Consider the following 17,647-nt stretch of genomic DNA (forward strand, 5'->3'; position numbering starts at 1 on the left):
GACACAACTATGTGAAAATGCTTACCATCAACACTGGCTCTCTCTCTCTATAATCTCACAGAAAGCTATTTGAAGAATCATCCTGCACATTAGGTGATGTTAGTGACACATATCAGCTTAAACTTTCAGTGACAATCCTCCCAGGATGTTCATGTCATGAGGACAATACATACCATTAATTCTGATCTTAGTAATACCATAAGAGGAAACCGAGAGCACAACAATGACCGCCCACTTTGTCACCAGTCTTGGTGAAGAGGGAACCAGATGAAGCCAGTATCACCATCAGCCGTAATTTAGAATGAGCAGTGAGAAAATTCACAGAGGGTATGAAAAAGATAGATTTATTTACTGGCAAAATAGAACAAAACAAATAAAACAAATAAAATTAGAGATCAGGACTAGCAACAGTAAAACGTATCCACAGAGATGTTTGGCTTTGCTTCACCCTATCCTTACAAAAAACAGAAATACAGACATACAAACAACAACAGCAACAAAAATATCGACTTACAAAAAGAGAAAAGAAGACATTGAGGTCTTCTAAAGAACAACACTATCTACAAACACTGAAGATTAGCCACAAGGTTACAACAGCCTTTTTCATTCCATTTTCTTATAAGTCATTACAAAATGATAATTATGACAATAATCTCATTATAATAACTGTATTACTTGCCCTGGTTCCTAGTCTGATATTCCATGCAGTGTTTACTCCAGTGTTTGTAATTGAGGGTTTCCTGGTTAGGAAACCAAACTCCTCTACAACTTGTATCTATCTTTAAGAGTAGTTGATATACATGTATATATAAAAAAGAAGTGCAGCTTAGTCAAAAACGTGACTATTTTTAGAACCTGGCTTGATGTGCGTGTGCCAAGCCATCCCTTCAAAAACAAACAGGAGAAACACTGCAGTGACAGGCTGAAACAAACAAGACTTCTAAAATGAAATCTGGACTTGTTATGACTGATCCAGTGGTCATGCACCAATAACCAGAACCTTCGGTATCATACTCAAGGTAGGAAAAACTAGAGAGAAAAAAAAGAGGGGTGTGGGGGGGGGGGGGGGGGGTGCAAAATTAGAATAAAACAAAACCTAATATTTGAACATAAAAGTTAGTGTTTTATCTGAACTTAAATGCAAAACGTCTTGGGAAACAACAACACATTGAACAAAAACTTACTCTTAGGGTTGCACATTTTGAGCAAACCCACTCCATAATTGATCAATATTCCCAACCGCCATCCAGCTTGGCGTGTCGTTCCTCAAACCCCCGTCCCACATGCCACATTTTCAAATGTCCATTCCACAAACGTGGCATTCCGATACCTTCAAGGGCAATGAATGTTGCTCTCAAGAGTGTAGAATACATTAATTATTTAACTTATATAATATTGTAGCATAAAATTGAGAACCCAGGAGTTCTGGTTGGATGTGCCAAGCTCCAAGCAATACATTTTTTGTTGTTTTTTGATGACTACTTGGAACGAGCAACAGCAAAAAGTTCTCTAGGTTAGCTACTCCCCCGTCCCCCAAGCACAACTCAAGGTATCCTGCGGTGTATTGAAATGTCTGGTTTCATGTTTGTATGTGTGTATGCATTCAAGTATGTGCAGTTGTTAGTTCTCAGCACATGGATATGGTGACGTTGATGCCCAGGTTGCCGTTCTCTGCAAACAGCTGAGCAATCGAAGTGTCAAACACAAGGCAGTCACTGTTCATGATGGCGGTGGCAATGCCCTCATGGATGGAACGTGGCGTGGCCTCCCAGGTGAGGCGCCGCCGGTGGCCATTCAACTCCAGTCGGTAGGCAAAGTTTTCTGCCTGTTTCCGTGTGCCAATCAGCTGCACGATGGCAAAGAACTGCTGGTGGCCATCGTATTTTTCCTGCTTCTCCAGCACAAGCATAAAATGGAAGCCGAAGCATGACTGCATCATGACCCAGTCCACTGCCCCAGGCAAGTTGATGTCTGTGGCCAGGAAGACAATATCCTCACCTTGTAGCGTGGTTATGGACTTGTGCTGGTGCAGCAAGTGGGGCATGACGGCGTCGAGAGATCCCTGCCACTTGCAGGAGGCGCCAGGACAGGGGCAAGAGTATGGCCGGAATTCACAAAGCTCCTCGTGTTCAGCCTTGTCTGTGTGTGGTAGGGTGACTTCGCAGCCCGATGAGGCATACTTGCAAGGGAAAAGCACTGAGTTGGCCACTTTCTCCATTGCCAAATTGCGTATTGAACCAAGCGGGCCTCTGCAGGTGGGGCAGCAGGTGAGTTTGGGCCGGCAGTTGCTACAAACCAAATGGCCGCTCTGGCACTGCAGGATGGGCGGCAGCACATAGTCAAAACAGACTGGGCACTCGAACAGGCTGGCAAGGTCACTGTTGGATGCGGTGGTGCCTGACAAGGTAGGGACGCGCTGAGAAGGGGGACACTTCGAGGTTCCTGTGGGTAGCGCTGTGGCAGTCTGGCGACTCATTTCTAAAGAACAGAGGGAGACAGAGAAGAGAGATAGCGTGGTTATCACCAACAGCCAGAAGGAAATGGAGGTACATGCATTTACAAGGAACATTCATGACCAGCTCAGCACTGACACCAAATCCAACAGCAGCTGAACTCCATTATGCATGACAACAGAGATCAGCTGGCAACAATGCAACAACCTAAGCACCTCAGCTTCCTGAACAAAAGTGGTAGACATTTAAAAATATAGCCTCAAGGTAAAATGTACATGTTTCTGCTGATTCAACTGGCATGAACTCCAAATAAAAAGAATGAAGAGAGTCTCAGCAGCACTGAGGCCTGTTCTTTCTGAGTGGCACATAGATATACCTGTCTAACGCCACCGATATGTGGGCCTCTGGGGAAGGCTTGGGGCAGCTATTTCTGGCCTAAGTATAATGCACAGATATTCATGCTTCATATTTTTTAAAAAAGCCAGACATGAAGAGTGGACTCAGAAGGCCAGAGCACATGTCTGCTTCAGGAGTGTTCCTATGGCAACAAACTGCAGCGAGAAGGGTGTATGTGTATGGGACGACCTGTGGAGAGAAGTATAGGACTTGGGATGGATTCTTTCCTAATGCATGACAGAAGGCGGCTGTGACCTGCGCTGTAACACCCTACTGCTATTATAACCTACATCTACATATCAGAAGCACAAGAGCAACTGTAAATCGGCACTGGGGAACAAATGAAAGAGACTGATTGCAGATTTAACATGGACATCATTTAAGTGAGAAATAAAGAGACTACAATACAAAGGAGCAGGGTGGCAGGATCAGAGCACAGTAAATTGTCTCATATAGAGGAATAAGGACAGTGCCAGAAAAGCGGGTGGGGGTGTGGATAGATGACAAGCTGTGTGTGTATGTAGGTGGCTTAGAATCTGCTAGTAAACACATCTGCTCTGATAAAGCTCCAAGTATTTTTAGCTTCCTCACTGAGCAGCTCCGAGTATAATAACGGAGGCCAAAATTAGCCCAAGCACAAAAGCTAGCACTACGGCTTCAATGCCTTTCTAGGCTTGTAGCCAAAGACCAGGGGATTAGAAATGCCAACAAATGTATATATATGGGTGCTTAACATAGTTTACACATGTTCCTGGATCAACATCCTTTGGTCCTGGAACAACATTTCTATCAACCATTCAGAAGCATCTGGCTCTTTGAGGGCAATCGTTCTGCAGAGCTTAACTCACAACACAAACACATCTGAACTAGGGCTGCAACTAACGATTATTTTGATAATCGATTAATCTGTCGATTATTTTTACGATTAATCGGTTTATGTACTTATATTTTAGTTTTTTCCATTTTTTCCCCCAAGTAAATTATTAATAAATGGTCTTTATCCTTCAGCATAGATTTTTAAGAGATTTTAACCATTTTGCACTGTCATATCCTAATCAAAAATATACCTGGAGTTGTTTTATTGTGTTAGTAATCCTTTGTCGAACTCTTCTGCAATCAGAACACTGACCCATACTCTAGCAAATTTCACAAGGAGATTTCAAATGTTTTCACCATGGCAGTCCTTAGAGCTCCTAATGTAGTTTAACATCCCGAACGAAGCTTATTAAGAAATCTTTCAGAACATATTTTCACGAAGAATAAGGATAAAACAGAATAAAATTGCAGTGCATTGTATTTTATTATTTACTGGGAAACAGCTTTATAGCTTTTGCTGTGAAATTGTAAACAATCATTCGAATAAAGTGCCAGTGGCATGAAACCTGAATGGAACTCACAATTGAAAGTAAAATCCATCAGAAGGTTGTCCAGAAAAAAAAATTGGACAGTCACACACAAAAAACCTGCTGTGTGAAAAAGAGCAGTGAATATTTAGAAAAAAAGTGCATTTCAAATATCTTTAAACATTTACCTCTCTCATTCAGTCATAATTAGGCTGCACGACTGAATTTTGAACTGGTAAACTACAAACTGATCACAGAACATGTTTGTAAAGCTTTAAATGTTAACTGTTAAAAAGCAATGTTATCAGCTTTTACGACTAAACATTTGCAAACAACATTGTACTGGAGAATCTGCACAAATAAAAGTCTTAGGGGCCGTTCACAAATCGCGCCTAAAAACGCGTGGAAAACGCTGGGCGCACCGCTTTCTCCTTCTTTCCAAAGCGCTCGGGCAGAAGCGCCCCTGAGGCGTCTGCCTTTGATAAGCAACCGTGACGTGCTCTCTCCTTGAAGACGCGGAAATTTCAGCAAAGGATAAATGGATTTGCAGCTCAAAAAATCACTTGCAGTAGCTCTGCTACTAAATTTATTTCAAAATGGAAATCCATATACAACTATGATCAGCTGTTCCTTTCATCTTGACTGAGCTTTTAACGTTGTTACGGGAAAGGATGAAGCTGATTGGTTAGTTCTTGTCACATGACCCGCGATGCGCTTGCAGCATTCTGAAAAGTTGAGATGTTTTTAACTCGATGCGGTGCGGTGTTGGAAATAACGAACTTGAGCGCGCAAAAGACGCGATATGTGAACGTCCCCTTAAACAGTTCAGTAGTGCAGAGTTTACAGGTTACTCTTCTTTTTTGAAGGCTCAAAGTAAAGTACTCCCAGTCTCCCACATCCCGCTAAATGCTGCAGAGACGCTGTTCGGGAAGCACGTGACATAAAACGAGGCCAGCTATTGGCTATTCGCTACTTCTCCTGCTGTACTGGCTGAGTAAAACCTCCGGTGGCTCATTACTGCCACACTTTGGTCACCGCAGATTTGAAATATGCACGAAATGAGCCGCTTACGGCAAATAAAAGTTATTTAGCAACGAATCGATGACTAAATTAGTTGACAACTATTTTAATAATCGATTTTTATCGATTAAATCGATTCGTTGTTTCAGCTCTAATCTGAACCAGACAATCAAGGTCTTCAGTATTATTAGAAACTTTCAGGCAGGTTGGTGATAAACTCTGCAGGATGTTGGCCCACCAGGAGCAGTACAGGACACAACACTGGCTAACGTTGAGATATGCATTTATATCCAGAGCAGTTGTAGCTGATACAATAAGTGAAGCAAAGACAGTCTGTCTGCTTGAAGTTGAGCCAAAGAGACAGCAGGCCAACCTCCCACTACGAAACAGTGGCTCTGATGGCTGTTGTACACTACTGTAATAACATTGTTGCTCCATTAAGCTGAGGTTTTAATGACAGCTGAAGTGATGCATGTGCCACTACGAGGAAAAAGTATAAATTAATTAGAAGGGAAAGCATGTATATAGTAAGTCCTGGTCAAGTTTCGAGTAAGAGTTTAAGATGGTGATTGAACGGTGAGAAATAATTTTTTATGGACATTGACTAATAATTTGTGCTTGGCAGGCAAAACATGCTACTTCTGCCAAAGCTAAAAATTAATCAATCAGAAATCTGTTTCTTCAGGAAGGCAGAGAAGCATTCCAGAGCAGCATCTTCAAACATTGTGTTCATCTATCTCATTCCACTGTGGTGAAATTATATGGCAAATATATAGTAGACTTGGGTTATATAAAAAATAACAAAAATTATTTCTACTTAAGATTGGTTTAAAACTCTGGAGCAATGAGTGGTGAGAGCCTTTGTGGCATTGCTGATATTTCTTTGTAAAGTTCTTCGTCTGGGAATCAAAACAACTGTGGCGTGTCTCTTTTCTCCAGCACTGCTGAGCTGCTACGTCAGTGGAAAGTTTGCAGTCCATTAGATATAACAGGAAATCCTGTAACCCCAGAGGAAGTGGTTAGAACTGCCTTGTCGTCAGGTCTTCTAATGGAGCTAGGAAGACGGAACAAATGGCAATGCAACTGGCCTGCACTATACAAGCTAAAGCTGCAATACCCAAGACTGTTATTTGAGTATCTCAGGTAGACAGTTAGGCCAGGTAACTTTAGTACATCAGATTAATGGAGCTTCAGCAAAAACATCAGCAGTAATGCTGAGAGTAACATCAGCATTAGTGCTGAATTGAGCCAAAGCAAGGCAGTTGGACAAGTCAAAGTCAAGTCTTAAATCCAAGGCCCAAAATACACTCACGAACAAAACACTTAGCTATGCAAGATCAACACAAGTTAACCTGTTGACATGTTTACAGCTAGCTACTAAAATAAAAACACATCTGGACTAATGGCACTGACAACTGAAAGCATCCTTACCACTACAGTAATGTAATGTAAGAACCTACCTTATGTACAATTGCACAACTTGCTTTTAATGCTTCGGCCAAGAATTTGTACCTGCATTTGCATACTTGTGTCCAGTATGTTTCTGGCCTAATATAATTCTTGAGGTCAAAGACATCAAGCTAGGGGGGCGTGTCAAGATGGCGGAGTGATAAGTCGAACTTTTCACAGGCTCTGATGTAATTGTGTAAAAGGCCGTCTATTCTATTCTTCGTTTTTTTTTAGATCATTTATTTACTCTAATGTTTTCTGTTTCTACATTCGTGTGATTTTTTTTGTTTATACGAGTCTATTCGCTTGCCTTTTTGTGCTACACTCGCTGAAGCGTTATGGCGGGGAAAACTGGAGAACATGCCTATGTTGGAATAGCTTCAGGGGAAGAAGGAGATGAATCTATAGATACGATGGAGATTGAAGTGTCGTCTGTTAAAGATGTTAGACAGAAGACAATGCCTCACACCCCTCTCAAAAGTCCTGGACCCAAAAGAGTGAAAGCAGTACAGGAAAAGGAAAAGGATGATATTTCCACTAGCGTTCTGTACGCCGCCATCCAAAGCCTCAGTCGTAAGTTCGATGAAAATTCGGAATACATTCGTGCCTTTGAATTCCAACTTAAAGTGAACACTGATGCAATTGTCAAAATTTCTGAGTCTCTGGATGCCAATACGATGGCGTTGAAAGGTGTTAAGGAAGATGTGGTTAATTTGAAATCACAGGTAACTCATCTACAGAAGGAAAACGAAGCGTTGAAACAGAAATGTGTGGAGCATGACCGATACAAATGCAGATGGTGTTTGAGGCTAAATGGAGTTCCAGAAAGAGAAGATGAGGATGTCAGAAGTGTCGTGATTGATATTTTGTCTCAGATTGTCCCTCACTCTCCAGAACAACTGCAGAATACTGTGGACACAGTTCATCGCCTTGGCAAAAAAGTGAAGGGTGCAAGACCGCGGCAAATAATCATTCAGTTTGGCATGAGATTTGTACGTGACATGGTTTGGAGAATGTCGAAGAATGCACCGGTCTGTATGGAGAAAAAAATTCGTTTTAGAGAGGATTTCTGCAAGGACGACCGGGAGGCTCATGCTCGTCTATGGCCTAAAGTTGAGGAGGCAAGAAAGAAAAACTTGAAAGCATACCTTCGCGACGGATATGCAGTGATTAACGGTCAGAGAGTGACAGCTTAGTTAGTGGTGAATGAAGTGATGTGCCAGTTTTTGAGTTACTTTAAATCTGTGAGGAGAGTAGGTTTCAATTGACTATTAAGGCACAGCTATGTCGTATTCAAGATCATGCGATTGTAGGGATCCAGGTATTTCATTTAGAATTCTATTCAAAGATATCGAATATAGCCTACTATATTACTTGAACGTCATTCCATAAGGCTTATTTTGAGTTTGGTTTTATCGGCCTTAAATGTGTTACTATATGTCTGTGTAAGAGGAACGATTTTTGATCATCTGAAAAATTTGTACTTAATTCAAGTTTATGTCTTTTTCTCTGTTATCTCTAAATGTTCGAGGTATTGGGTGTAATGTTAAACGTAAGGCACTTTTTCTTTTTTGCAAGGAGCAAGTAAAAGTAAATTGTTTCTTTCTTCAAGAGACTCATTCAACTGATGTAGATGTGAGATTTTGGAAATCACAATGGGGTGGAGAGGCTTTATTCTCTCATGGAACTTCTCACTCAGCAGGGGTCGCTTTTTTGTTTAAACGGATGGACAGCAAAATTGTTGCAAGTTCAAGTGATAATGAGGGTCACTGGATTATGGTGGTTCTTGAATCAAATGAATGTAATTTAATTTTGATAAATGTTTATGGTTACACGAACAAGGCCGCTAATAAGTTTTTTTTTTTCAGAATATGGCTACAAAAATTGATGTCTGGAAGAACACATATTTTACAGATACAATTATTATTGGAGGGGATTTTAACGCTGTTCCAGATGAATGGCAGGATAGATTCCCCACTCCTTTCACCACTTTTTCCTATAACCCCCTGATTTATAATATATCTCAGTTTCTTGATTTAATTGATGTTTGGCGTGTAAAGAACCCACATAAGAAACAATTTAAATGGGGTTCCTTTTCAGGGCGCATTCAGCGTTCCAGGTTGGATTTTTGGTTGATAACTAGTAATCTTGTTTCTCCTACATTTGACTAATATTTCTCCTTCAGTTTTAACTGATCACAGTGCCATATCACTTTCTCTTAGGAGTAATGACAGCTCTACGTCTACCAGAACTCACTGGAAGTTTAATAATAATTTACTAAAACGTGAATCTTTTTGAAATTCTATTTTGATAATGATTAATAATGTTAAAACCATGTCTGAATTAACCTCAATTGGCAAATGGGAATGGGTCAAATTTAATGTAAAAAAAATAGCGATTAAAGAAGGCAAACAAATTGCAAATGCTAGAAAATTTAGGCAGACAACAATTTTATCAAGACTAAATTTGTTCAGTAATAAAGACATACTTAGTAAGAGTGAGGAAAAAGAACTTTATACTCTTCAATCAGAGTTAGATGATTTTTATACAGAAAAGGCTAAAGGAGCATTCATACGATCTAGAGCCAGGTGGATTGAGGAAGGGGAAAAAAATTCTTCATATTTCTTTAATTTAGAAAAACAAAAACAAGCTTTGAAAACTATTAATAGACTTAGCATTGATAATTGTATAAGCCAAGATAAAACACTAATTGATGACTACATATATTCCTTCTATAATGATTTATATAAAGCTAAATATTCAGAAAGCGATTGTGATCTTTTCTTTTCCTTTTTAAAAGATAGAGTTCCTATTATTGACTCTGATTTTAGAAATATGATGGATGCTGACATTGAGATTTCAGAATTAGACACTGCTATAAAGCAAATGTCTAATGGAAAGTCTCCAGGTATTGATGGCATCACAGTAGAACTATATAAACATTTTTGGCACGAAATAAGAATTTTAGTTTTTGAAGCACTAAAGGAATGTATAGATAAAGCTGAATTATCTCCATCAATGAAGCACGGTTTAATTATTCTAGCTCCAAAGTCAAACAAAGATAAATTATTTTTTAGACAATTGGAGACTGATAACTCTTTTATGTAATGATTTCAAATTGCTCTCTCATGTTTTTGCAAATAGACTAAAAAAGGGTATTGGTGAAATTATCAGTGAAACACAATCGGCTTTTATCAAAGGGAGAAGTATTCACAGTCATATTAGACTAGTTCTTGATATGCTTGATTATTACTTTTTAATTCCTCAGACAAGCTTACTTCTATTTCTAGATTTCTTCAAGGCATTTGATACCCTTGAACACTCTTTTTTGTTTAGATCTTTAGAAACTTTTGGTTTTGGCCCTATGTTTTGTAAAGTAATTTCCATGTTTTATAATGATATTTTTAGTAGTGTTTCTCTTAATGTTGGTTTATCACCCAAAATCCAAATTAAACGAGGAATTCGTCAGGGATGCCCTGTCTCACCATTACTTTTTAATCTTGCAGTTGAACTTATGTCTTTATTCATTAAAAATTTTGATGATAATATAGGCATAGACATTCTTGGCCGAACCTTTACTATAAGCCAATTTGCAGATGACACTCTTTTATTTCTTCAAAATAAAGAGGTACTTCCATTAGTTATTGAAACAATTTCTGTTTTCTCAAAGGCATCAGGCCTGACTCTAAACTTTAAAAAATGTGAACTAATGGCAATCCATAATTGTAATTTAGACTTTATAGAGGGCATTCCAGTAAAAAAGGAATGTTTGTAACAACAAATAATGTTGTTAATAGAGAACACTCAAATTTTAACTCTAAAATAGAAAGTATGAAAAAATCCTTAAATCATTGGTTATCTCGAGACCTATCTATATTGGGTAGAATTCTCTTAACTAAAACTGAGGGAATATCCAAACTCATTTACTTATCTCAAACCTTGTATACTGCCCCGAGAGTAATTAAATCGGTGAATTCAATCTTATTTAAATTTATTTGGAAAAATAAAACACATTATTTACGTAAATTTCATATGGTAAAAGAGTATGAACATGGAGGTTTGAGAGCCATTGACTTTGAATCTCTTCTTGGTACATTCAGAATAAAATGGTTGAAAGAGTGTTTAACAAAGACACACTCGATATGGTACCATATTCCTAACCACATTTTTAAAAAAATTGGCGGCCTTGATTTTGTGTTGAGATGTGATCTCGACCCTTGTAAAATTCCTCTGAAGGTATCTAATTTTCATAAACAAGTAATGTTTTTTTGGAAAATGATATTTACCCATAACTTTTCCCCTCACAACTCCACTCTTTGGAATAATAGGGTTGTAATTGTTAATAGAAAATCTCTGTTTAAAAGTGATTGGTATAGTCAAGGTATTATTTTTATTCATGATTTGTTAGATGATAATGGCTTTTTCTTATCTTATATTGATTTCATTAATAAACACAGAGTTAAAATTACATTAAAAGGTTATAATAAGGTATGCAATGCTATACCTACTGGATTGTTAAGAATAATCCAAAGCAGTTTTTCTGATCTTTTATCTAGACCAGTAGTTTCTCTTCCCTCTTTGAAAATATGTAATGTTGACCTTTTAGACCATAAGTGTAACAACAAACTTATTTATAAAGAACTTAAACGTATCATCACTGGTGATTATAAATGTTATTTTTTGGGAGATGTTGAAACCTCAGTAAAGCACAAAGCTTTTACCCGTTATATGGTTTACCCAGTTGCTCCAAAGGTCAAGGAGACTCATTATAAAATTATGTTTAGGATATATCCAGTTAGTGACTTTATACAAAAACGATTTCATTTCGATGTAGATCCTTGTGGTTTCTGCTCTTCATTTCCTGAAACACTTGATCACCTTTTCTTTTATTGTGAGGTTTCTTCTAAATTTTGGTTTGATATACATAGCTGGTTGTCAGTAAAAATGGAGACAGTTTCTCCTATAACCCAGCAAGATGTGCTCTTTTTTAAATGTGATTTAAATTCATCCTTCTCTGATGTTGTGAATTTTGTTTTGTTGATGGGTAAATATCATATACATACTTGTAAATGGAAAAAATGTAAACCTTCCTTCAATATATTTTTATGCGAGTTTGTTAAAATGTTTCAGAGCTTAAAATGCCTCAAAACACTTAATAGAAAATCTGAAAGGTTATGTTTCTCTTTGTCAAAATATCTGTTATTTTAATTTTTTTTAGATTTTGACTACAATTTTGGTTTCATCCTTGCTCCTTATTTTTGTGTTTTTGTTTTGTTTTTTGTTTGTGTTTATTTATTTATTTATTTTTCTCTCTTTAATGTCACTTTGTGCTCGTCTATATGATAGTGTCTTACATTGTTGGTTCCCTGTCTTGTTATGTAAATTAAGCAATAAAAAAAAAAAAAAAAAAAAAAAAAAAAGACATCAAGCTAACCCATTACTAAGACCTGAGTAAACAAAGCTTTTGGTCTCCATGGAGTCATGATTATTTGCAGACTAGAATGTGACGAGGTGTTAACCTCAAACAATTTTCCAGGGTGTCTGCAAATATTATCAAGTTAAATTTACCTGATATGAAATTTAAGACCAAACCTCTGATGGAAATCACATTATTTTACGCAAGTATAATTTAATATTTAATTTGTTAAATTTAAAAAGATATATACAGAAATGTCAGAAATGCTATTTATTATTAAGATAATATCCAATACAAAATAACCCCACAAAAGTACTGCATCACCGAGACTTCTTGTGGTGTAAAATATATTCTGAGGCAATATTTTATGTGTTATATTAGCTTTTACATTTTTGATATAAACCTCAGGATGTTATTAACCTTTATAAAGACAATTTTTTTTAAACCTTATTAAATGTATGCATCATATTTCATGTGAAATTCTTACAGTTGATCAATAGATTCAATTTACACTAAGGCTATATACCAAACAAATAATTTACACAATTACAACTGCAATAAATGATGTTATGAGATTAAGGTTTTAAATACAATTTTATAAAATTTTGAAAATACAAATAAGAAGTGTTGGGTGGAAAATACATAATTTTACACATACAAAAAGTACCAGTAGGTGGAGGTAAGTCACTTAATTAGTGAGTCACTGAGTCATTAAATTAACTGATTTGTTCAAAACACTGAATCATTTAGTAAAAAAAAACAGCTGCATGCTTGTAGATTGCAATACTTCTGCTGTGATTTTTGTTTGAAAGTTGGAATGATTTTAGTTGGTGAAACCGAACAAAACCGTCAATATTGTGTCTAAAATCTAAGTATCTTAATTATGTGACTACTTAATTATTTGTTTATTTAAATTAAATCAATTTAACATTTGCAATCGTGAGAATATTCGGCAATTAGCTCCCTTGTCATGGTATGTTGCGTAACATTTTTTTATAAATAAACTCAACATTTAGATTTTTACCTCAGTATGCTTCTTCTGTGACTATCTTTATGTGTCATGTTCAGCTCTTTAGACAGACAGCAGCATGAGCCTAAACAGTGCAACACTGATACCAGAAATACACTATTCATTATCAATAGCTGTTTATGTTCAATGTACTAAAATCAGAAGAATCATTCTCATGTTTTGATGGTTCACTGGTTATTTTTTTGTCACTTAAGTTTTAATCAGGCAATTTGTCTGGTCGGGCAAGTAACATTTTTGAGCCATTTCTTTTTAGTAAACTTGCATTTAAACAAGCTAGAGGCTGGTCAGCTAACTGTAGCATGGATTAACTACAGCTAGGGCTGGACGATTATGGCCTAAAATCAAAACCTCGATTAATTGACCATTTTACCTCGATTACGATTAATGAACGATTATTTTGTTTGTGTTTTTTTTTTTTTTTTTTGCCCTCATAGTTCACTGACAAGGTTTGTACTGTAAATATGATTGACTATTAAAGGTGAGACATTTTTTCCTATTGAAAGAGCAATCTGATATCATAGCTCACTATCAGCAGTTATTTTATCTATGTTCATAACATTTCTTATAGATTATTGCTCGGTGTAAGAGATAAATAAAGATCAAATAAAGATAAATTAGCACAGTACCAGTACGAGTGATTGCGTGTGTGAATTAGTCATTCTGTCTCTATATTATTGTGAAGCTGTGGGTTGTAAACAGCATAGTTCCTTCAAAAGTAGAAAAATATGCTATAATAAGTTTTGAGATTCTAAGCTACTTTAGTGATAAATCACAGGACAGTGCTGACAACTAGTTTCTGCGTTCCTCTGTGCCCGCGATCTTCACAGCTAACGTTACTGTTTATATGAGTGTTTGTGCCACAATGCAGCTGTGTGAACTAGGGCTGTCAAAATGGCTTGAAAACTAAATTCGAATTTGCAATTAAATATTATCCAAATTCAAATTATATTCGAATTTAAAATGAATAATTTTAGTTAGAGTGAAGAAAAGCTTTTGGCTTCTCTTCTGATATATCCCTTAATTTTACACGGCTTTCTAAACATGCGGCTCTCTTGTGTGAGACGCGAGTCCAAGGTTAAAAGAAGACGTCCCTCTCTAGAAAATGCGTGAAATATGCGTTCTGTGTGAATGGCTTGGTTTCCGTTTTGACGTGAATAAGATCTTCTCCACATTCTCTTTTTCCGTTATATTTTGAATGAACATCACAGAAGCGCTGCATTAAGTTGCTTCAACTATGTGTTAAAAAAATTATAATGCAATGACACTTTTATATTGTCATCGCATCTCATGCGCCACTGATAAAGGCCAAAGTATAATTTGGCCATCCGCATCCGCGCACCGTCCGCATTATGTAATTTTCGTCATTAAGAGGGCTCGCGGACAGCCGCGCATCCGTCCACACGGTCTCAAAAAGTGCCTGCATGCGGACGGGGTGTGCGGCTGTCAACAGCGCATGCACGAGGTGAATGATGACAGAAGTGGTAACGTTACTGCTCATCGAGCCCGTCAGCCTTCTGAAAGCTGTGCGGATGAGACTGTTTAAGATTGAACAGAACACGGAATGTGAAGTATACCAGAGGCGGACCTTAAAGCTGCCTCCTTAACGGACACCTACAATTCGAATGCAACACTTTTGCATTCGAATGTGGATTTTTTTTATTCTAGAAATATTCTTAATTTATTTTTTGACAGCCCTAGCGCGACCATGGTAGCTCGATATAATAATACACATCCGATCATCTAATCACTTGAATGTCCAAACCATTTTAGTGAAGACGCAAGGCCATCAGTATGTGTTGAACGGCGTTCACCTCCGTGTTTTGCTTTTATGTCACTGACTGGACGGGGCAGAGTCATGTGGCTACACACGCGCTAGTATGCTTTTAAGGGGGAAGTATTAACAGGATTAAAAACCGAAATAACCGGCATGGGAAAATTACGTCGGTTAGAGGTTCTGAATTTCGGTTTCGATTACTTTTCGATTAATCGTCCAGCCCTAACTACAGCGATGAAAAAAAATCTGTTCAATGATTGTAAATGGTCACTGTGTCTGTCAGACTAGATAATTTTATTTTATTTTTTTTGCAGTAATGGGACCCATCAAATTTTGAATTTAGGACTTTAAGGGCCAGCCTGTTTTCAATGATATCAGAGTCTTGCCTTAAGAACAGATAATTGCAATGTTGTCACATCTCAAATATTCTAATGTTTACTGAAGAATTCAAATATCAAAACTGCAACCTAAGTTCGTCATGCCTAGGGCATGAGCTGTGACTCTACTTGTCTGCTAGGGATATGAGCTGGTTTCTGATGAGACATGACATAACATGAGTTGGCAAAACTACACTTAAAAACAAAAAATTCTCAAGGCATATCTGAGCTGAAATATAAGTGTGTTGTTCCTCTCCGAGGACCTGACTTGGACTACTCACATTCAAACACAGGTTAATAAAGCCAGGCAAAGACTGTACCATCTGCGACAGCTGAGGAAATTCAGGGTCTCACCAGCAATCCTGAAAACTTTCTATTCTGGGGCTATAGAAATGTATTGACTCAGTGTATCTCAGTGTGGTATGGGAACAGCTCCAGTCAAGACTGCAAAGCCCTGCAGAGAGTTGTGCGCTTAGCTGAGTGCATTTCAGGGTCTGCTCTCCCCTCTCTGCAGGACATCTACCTCAATCGCTGCAGAAGTAGAGCTGCTAAAATCATCAAAGACTCCACCCACCCCAGTAACCATCTTTTCACTTTGCTGCCATCTGGTAAGCGCTTCCGTAGCCTGATGGCAAAAACCAAGAGACTCAGGAGGAGTTTATTCCCCCAGGCCATCAGGCTCCTAAACTCAAAACCACCCTCTTAACATCCTCATGCCTCCACTTAATGTACACTTTATCAGTAAGATATTCATCATTCACTACCTCACATAGACACACTGACAGTGTCACCCTGTTTGCACATTTGCTTCTTGTACATTCCTGTGTATCTTAATATTTAAGACTACAGTATAATGCACATATGCACATTGTACATCCCTGTATATCTTAATATTTAAGACTACAGTTTACTTTCGTGCACATTATTTTGCGTTCTATATTTAATTCTACAATATACATCTTTTTTTATATTTTATTCTTATATTTTTACTGTTTACTTTTATTTCATTCTTACATAGCTATATTTATGTATATTTTCATCTGTGTTTTTTTCTTTAATAATTGCACTATCCATGGAGCGGACCTGACTCACATTTCACTGCTGGTTATATATGCTATATATAATTTTGTATGTGACGAATTAAAATCTTGAATCTTGAATAAACAATTTAATTGGAAACATTCTGAAAATTTAATAAATTAAAGTAACAATCTAATTTTATAACTGCACATAAAAGTAAAAACCTGGTTAAAATCAAGGGGCAAGACCTGTTCATTTAAGGGCATTGATTAAATTATCATCAAAGAGGCGCAGAAACAATTTCATGGTAAAAATATTCATTATGTGAAAATGGAAATTGATCTTCTGCATCTTGTTTAGACAACAAAGTTGCATAACTTATTTTACAAACATCCACATCAATGAAACACTTGAATAGAGTTTCTTACAATACAAAAATGTAAAAGTGAGACGAACAACCATCTAGAATCCATTTGCAGCCTCTCAAATTGATGATAGGGCTAATTAATGACATACTTCAGTAGATAAAAAGGATTAGCAAAACCAAGTTTTATTAAACTCTGGCTTGGAGTTGAATCAGGTACTGTAATAATGTGGTTTGATGCTAGATTTCATGGAGATGTTTGTGGTCAAGCACTTAGTTCACTCAGTAGGTGTTACCATTGGATTTAAGCTTGCTGCAGTCTCTGGAATGTGGTCTGCAACATTCTGTAATGGGAATTAGTTTTATTACTGAGATCTGAAAGCATTCCTCAAAATGGATAATAAAAGTTTTGTGGGTTATTAAGATTAATGATTAAAGTTTGATTGGCTCTTTCCTTTATGAGGCTTATGTGCGCTATGGAAACAAGCTTGTACAGTACACATGCACTGTGCACACTGCAGAAGGGTTTTCTGGGATATATTCTGGGACACGTTCCAATAAAATTAACTGCTTTTGGCCTAGTTTTATTTGTAAACCGCATTCTTGTACACAGTTCTCCGGAAGAAAATCCTAAAATTGATGCAAGGCATGGACAAAAATTCAGTATGCAGGGCTCTGGTGGATGAAGAGCCACTGACAAGCTGCGCAAATCCATGTTTATTATAAGCTTGGATTTGCGCAGCTTGTCAGTTAACAATGGCTCTGTGTAGTAACAGCTGCTCTATGTGAAATCACGCACCTGATGGTATTTACCGCTGATTAGATAACCGGCTTTACTGACTAGATGCGCATTAATCAACGGCCGATATATATCGGGGTGGTGTTGGCGCAGTGGATAAGATACACGTCTTTGGCGTGAGAGACCCGGGTTCGAATCCACTGTGAGACACCAATGTGCCCTTGAGCAAGACACTTAACCCCTAGTTGCTCCAGAGGTGTGCGACC

General features: G+C 37.5%; 1 protein-coding gene across 3 annotated transcripts in view; it reads right to left on the reverse strand.

Annotated features, from left to right (window-relative positions):
* Window positions 1-327: 327 nt before the first annotated feature.
* Window positions 328-17,647, reverse strand: part of LOC132156178 (E3 ubiquitin-protein ligase Siah1) — a 38,998-nt gene continuing 21,678 nt past the window's right edge. For all 3 annotated transcript variants that reach the window (XM_059565070.1, XM_059565069.1, XM_059565068.1), the window contains one exon: window positions 328-2,478. In XM_059565070.1, coding sequence (XP_059421053.1) covers window positions 1,628-2,476 — 849 coding nt within the window. In that variant the 5' untranslated portion in view covers window positions 2,477-2,478 and the 3' untranslated portion in view covers window positions 328-1,627. The remainder of the gene's footprint in view (window positions 2,479-17,647) is intronic.

The sequence above is a fragment of the Carassius carassius genome, chromosome 13 (assembly GCF_963082965.1).
Source record: "Carassius carassius chromosome 13, fCarCar2.1, whole genome shotgun sequence".
In the NCBI taxonomy this organism is placed as follows: domain Eukaryota; kingdom Metazoa; phylum Chordata; class Actinopteri; order Cypriniformes; family Cyprinidae; genus Carassius; species Carassius carassius.